The 5,780-nt window shown below is 35.9% G+C and overlaps 1 protein-coding gene across 1 annotated transcript; it reads left to right on the top strand.

The window, feature by feature from the left end:
* Nucleotides 1-3,713: 3,713 nt before the first annotated feature.
* Nucleotides 3,714-5,301, top strand: LOC130095601 (olfactory receptor 13H1-like). The gene is made up of 2 exons (XM_056262355.1): nt 3,714-3,836; nt 4,160-5,301. Exon 2 carries the CDS (start codon nt 4,167-4,169, stop codon nt 5,103-5,105), a length of 939 nt encoding a protein of 312 aa, XP_056118330.1. The 5' UTR covers nt 3,714-3,836; nt 4,160-4,166; the 3' UTR covers nt 5,106-5,301.
* Nucleotides 5,302-5,780: the final 479 nt, after the last annotated feature.

The raw sequence follows: 5,780 nt of genomic DNA, 5'->3' as shown, positions 1-5,780 counted from the left end.
ATAAACTATATCTTTCAGGAATTTGACCGACCGGGTTGACACTTCAGCGTGAGAAATCGGGGGTGTGGCGTGTGGAATAAAAAAAAATATATATATATATATATATATATAGGCTATATATAATTTATTTTTTTACAGAACTGCTTTTGAAATTACGATTGGTAGCCTATTATTATACAGATGCAAAGTCGTTCTGTTGGATACTATTTTGTTCCTTAGTGTAAAATGGAAATGCATGATAATTGTATTTTATAAATATAAGCAAAAAAAAAAAAACTGTATGGTGTAACAGAGTTTTAGAGCTAGACAAATCTCTCTGCAATAATAAATATAAAATTTACAGCAGACCATGTTTGTGCGGGATTTGAACCCGTGTAATCTTGATGATGAATTTTCTCACTAGCTGCGTTTACATGGACACTTATAATCGGATTGACGGTTCAATCGGACTAAAAAACCTTCATGTAAACACCTTAATCGATCCGATTGAGCTCGATCCGATTGAAATTTCGATCGGATTGAAAGGGGTGGTTTACTCCTTTTGTAATCCGATCGAGAGAACATGTAAACACTTGATCGGATCGAAAACCGAAACTAAAAGGACTGCGCATGTGCAATGACGTTGAAATAGTGTAATGACGTATGACGCGCGGAACGAGCTGTTCTTCCTGTTGAATAAAGTGAATATAAATGAGTGTTCCGTTATTAAAAAAATTTCTCATTTCACTCAGCGCCTGTGAAGTGAAGCAGGACAACGTCCCACCAGTGCTTGTTTCAGATTATCATCCATGCTCGACTGGTTTTGGGCGCGGGGTGTTACTGCGTGATCAATAAGCAGCACGGCAAAACGGTTCATGCTCATCGTCTCCAAATCATGACCAGAGACGGATAAATATTAAGTCTGCTGTTTAAAAAAAAAAAAGAACCAATAGAGGAGAATAGTTATGCGCGAACAGCGGCATATTCGTGCAGTCTGCGCATGTCAAAAAATCAATTCCGATTTGAATCTTGTGAGTGTGACATATAAACGCGCACATCAACCCGATTACTTTATTTATAGTTCATGTAAACACCGTGTTCGTATTCATCAATCGGATTGATTTCATTCCGATTGAACCATGTAAATGCAGCTACTGAGAAATACCCAAACGTTTGTTTCTCACATGAGCCAGAAAACGTTTTGTCTTTAGCCTGTGAGTAGGCCTACTTTAGCCTTTTACAGTTTTAAAAGATTATATCTTATCTGTATGACCAACAATTTGTTGTAGGCTTATTTGGAAATTACCATAACTATTATTTCATCCTTAGGCTACTGTTAATAGACATTAGCCCCACTTACGTTTTGCTAAATGTCCCTTTGCGCCACCTGGCGGTCATTTCGCGTACGACTTTGAAATGCGACTGGTTTATTTTTACCGTGGTGGATGGCTAAAAATGGTATGTGGATGGCTAAAAGGTGTGACTAAAAATGTGCTTATATATGTGTGTGTGTGTATATAAATATTTATTTATTTATATATATATTGTCCTTGCATTCTTTCTTGTGTGACACCCCTGAATGAAAGGCTCATTAGTATGCAGTCTGCTCAGGTGAGAACTGCCTAATTATTAATGAGGGGGTTGGGCCGTTCCGCCCATCCGCATATTGCCTTTGCAAACAAAAAAATGTTTTTCACAATTTAAAACAATCTATTGTTTTATGTGAATGATTAGGCAGAATGATTTTCAGATCAATTTGAAGCAAAAACTCTAGGCGACAACATCCACTAGTCAAAAGTCTTGTGGACAGATATTTAGTATGTTATTTGTGGCCTTATATTAGAAACTTTATTTTTTAGTTTTTTCAATAACCACGCATAAACAATATTCTCTCAAAAATACAAACATGTACATACATGTTGCTCACATATTATGGTAGCCCTGTGTGTGCTAAATAGAGTGTAATTTCACCTGTGCCAATAATATGTTTATAAGCAACTGAAAAAAGCACAAATGTCAGAGCATGCCAACACATCTCAAGGACCCCGAAAACACCTCAGACCCCAGAGGGTTAATGTGAGTGTACACAAAAAAAGAAGATCCTCTATAGTTTATAATCATGTATTGATTTTATTTATATGACCATAAATGACGGAGTATTTTAAGTTTATGTTGCTGCTATGTGAAGAAAAAAAAAAAAAAAAACAGAAAAAAAAAATACATTAATGATTCTCGGGCTGTCGCCGGTCAATGTGATTGCCGTGATTTCAGACACCTGTCACGTCTGAGGCGTTCCCCAAAGCGTCATTCGGCGCAGTGTCTCGTTCCCTGTTCTCAGGGAACATAGGTTTCAGTCGTAACCTGAGACGTTTTAATTCATACTCTGGGCTTCATTAAAACATTGAAATCTTTAGTAATATGTTGGAAATGTGGTTATGCTATTGTAAGGGGTTTTACAGTTAAAGACCCAGAACCAGATATGATGAATGAAGACGACGCTCACGATCATTTGATGGGAAAGTGTGAAAGGTAAATCATTTTGCGGCATTGGTAAGGCACTTTTACGTTTTCTCGTTGGTTTCTCACGATTCGGACATCCAGGAAATGCACATTTTAGAACCATTTTAAACACTACATCAAGAACCATCTGCGTCATCTTCTCAGTTCTTGCGCATGCGTCGTGACGCTCTTGTGAACTCACGTCAGAGGCCCACACAGAAGAAAATGAATAGTTGAATAAAGTCGTTTTTTTGCTCACAAAAAGTATTTTCGTCGCTTGATAAACTTAAGGTTGAGCCACTGTAGTCACTTGGACTATTTTAACAATGTTTTTACTAACTTTTCTGGACCGGCAGAATGAAATTGCCTAGAAGTCTATGAAGGAGTAAGACAGCTCTCAGACTTCATCAAAGATATCTTAATTTGTGTTCCGAAGGTGAACGAAAGTCTTATGGAGTTGGAACAACATGAGGGTGAGTAATTACTGACAGAATTTTCATTTTTGGGTGAACTAACCTAACTTAAGCTCCAAACCACTCTCTGTTTCCCATGCATGCCTCACTTCTGATTACCCTTAAACACATAATTTTCCCACCTTTAGTTAATTGGAACATACCATTTTCTATAAAACTAACTCTGGGGGGCTACTGAAATGCTGTAGGCCAGGGGCCTTTGGTTCTCTTAAGGTGCCCCTGCCTGTAGTGCGCTTATCAGAGTTCTTCTGAATTTTTTTTAAAGTTGTGCAAGCAAACACAAAAGCATTGAAAATATAATTTAGAAATATAAGAAATATTACGTCATACTCCAGGGTTCCAGGATCTTGAGTGCTGTGCACTCTTCAAAAATGGTGCTTGATACACTAGAAGATACATAATGAAATTTAGATAAATATGAAACGATATCAGGAGCATGATCTAATTAAGTTCAACTCTCATTCTAACTACAAACTAAGCTCTAAAGACAGGTAGAGAGCTGTAAGTTCCAACCACAATTTTGCAATTCTGTTTGCAAATATATACTAGAATTATGGTTTTGGGAAACACTAAATCATTGAACTTTGATACAAAACTTGCAATCATAGTTGGCTAAAAATGCCTTTGAGAAACACACCCCTGGCAAGCAGTGGACCAATCGCAGAAAAGAGAGCCAAAATTGTATTTTCACTCTTGGGGTATGACGACAAGACTTAAGTTGTGGTGACATATAAATAAAATGGTCAAGCCAGCTTAAATCTACCCCGAGACAAGCAGATTGTGCTCTTCATAACAAATGATAACTCAGTAACACTGATTAATAGATTAGATGACTCTGTATATAAAGTGACGAGACAACTGTGTATATATCGGTCATTGTCCTTGGTACGTTAAGAATATTTCAGATGTAGTCATATTATATCAATCTTATGTTACATAATTGTACAGTGATCAACAATATTGCTTGAGTTCTGTAAGCGAGTGTCAATGAGAAAAAAAAAGTCAAATTCCCTTGATAAAAATTAGTAACCTTTCTACAGGAAGAAATAGATTGTAAAGCGTGACATAACTAAGAAAACCCTAGTATTATCTTTTGAACATTTATATGACTTTTCTCTGGAAGCATATATGATCTACCTGTAGAAATGCTTTGAGAGAATATGCTGTTAATACAAGTGTTTGTCAATTAATCTGTATGTTTTCTTTAGGTCACAAATGGATAACCTGACATTCAGATACAGTGTACTCTTACTGGAAGGACTGCAAGTTACACCACAGTCCAGCAAGCTCATGTTCATTATTCTGTTGATAGCTTATGTCTTTGTGATGGTGTCTAACATTTGGATTTTGATTCAGATCTCAGCAGAAAAAAGTTTACACCAGCCTATGCACATTCTTTTCTGTCACTTGCCAGTGAGTGATATTATGGGAACAACTGTCCTCATACCACGTTTACTGAAGGACTTATTAACAGACCCCTCTGAGCGCTACATCACATATGTGGAGTGTGTTTTCCAAGCATTTTTTACACATTTATATGGAACAACATCCAATACTATTCTAATGATCATGGCCTTTGACAGATATGTGGCCATATGCAATCCATTGCGATACCCAACTATAATGAGCAATAAAATGATAGTTAAACTGTCAGCAGGAGCCTGGGGTGCTGCAGTAGTTCCGGTGTCCATTCTGATTGGCCTTAGTGTGCGTCTGTCTCACTGCAGATCATTCATTCCAAACCACTCTTGTGACAACGCTTCACTATTTAAACTGTCCTGTGAAAACACAGTGATTAATAATGTATATGGATTAAGTTTTACTGTGGTTTTACTCACCTCCTCATTGGGGTGGGTGTTATTGACATATCTCAGAATAGCAATAGTATGTATAAAAAGCAAAAACAAAGCAACCAACAGCAAAGCCATTAAAACCTGCAGCACTCACTTAGCTGTTTATATTATTATGCAGATTTGTGGATTTGTACCAATATTTCTCCATCGTTTCCCAGAATATGCTGAGAGTAGGAAGTTTGGGAGTGTAATGTTTCATGTTATACCACCAGGATTGAATCCCATAATATATGGTTTACAAGCCAAGGTAATAAGACAAAGAATGTTAAAACTTTGCATGAAAAAAGTTAATTCCAGCTAATTTTAATTTATTAAAATATTGATTTATGCAATAAAGCAGCTACTGTTATGATGTGAACATTTTCTTTGAGTGCAAATTTGAAATTGTAAATACTTCGAGAATTCAAGAATTTCCTGTGTGTATAGGCATAGCAGACAAAGCAGGTCACATGTAAAGACATGTATAACATAATTATGTGATAAATATCAGCATAATTAATGAATGCATAATTTGGAGCTGGTGTACATTCAATAAATATATATAATTACTGTTAATTTGTTATTTTCATCATTTCAAGTGTATAATTACTTTATATGATAATGAGGATGTATTAAGCAATATGTGTGTAAACAATAAAAGCAGGCAATATTTGTGTTTTTCAATATTTGATTGAGTCAAACCTAGATTGTTACAAAATTATCTCAACTGAGATAGAAATCCAGCATTTTGCAAACAAACTCGATCTGCTTTGCAAAGGAAAACTCAACTCGCAAACAAACAGAAAGCAATGTGCAAGTATAAGGTCAATTTGAGCGAAAATGCAGTGGAGTAACAAATATGTATTGTGTTTTACAAATATAGATAAATGAGCCTAGATAATATTTCACAAATAAATACAAACCATCCTACAAATTGCATGAAACCTTTAAACAAATACCAAATCTAGTGCATACAAATGCATATCTGTCTGTTATG

This window comes from Rhinichthys klamathensis, unplaced genomic scaffold (genome assembly GCF_029890125.1).
Source record: "Rhinichthys klamathensis goyatoka isolate OS25496 unplaced genomic scaffold, OSU_Roscu_1.1 h1tg000191l_1, whole genome shotgun sequence".
Lineage (NCBI taxonomy): Eukaryota > Metazoa > Chordata > Actinopteri > Cypriniformes > Leuciscidae > Rhinichthys > Rhinichthys klamathensis.
This window is presented reverse-complemented; position numbering and strand designations above follow the sequence as displayed.

Excerpts from the sequence above, each read along its gene's own strand:
- LOC130095601 (XM_056262355.1), top strand. The coding sequence starts at position 4,167 with ATGGATAACCTGACATTCAGATACAGTGTACTCTTACTGGAAGGACTG.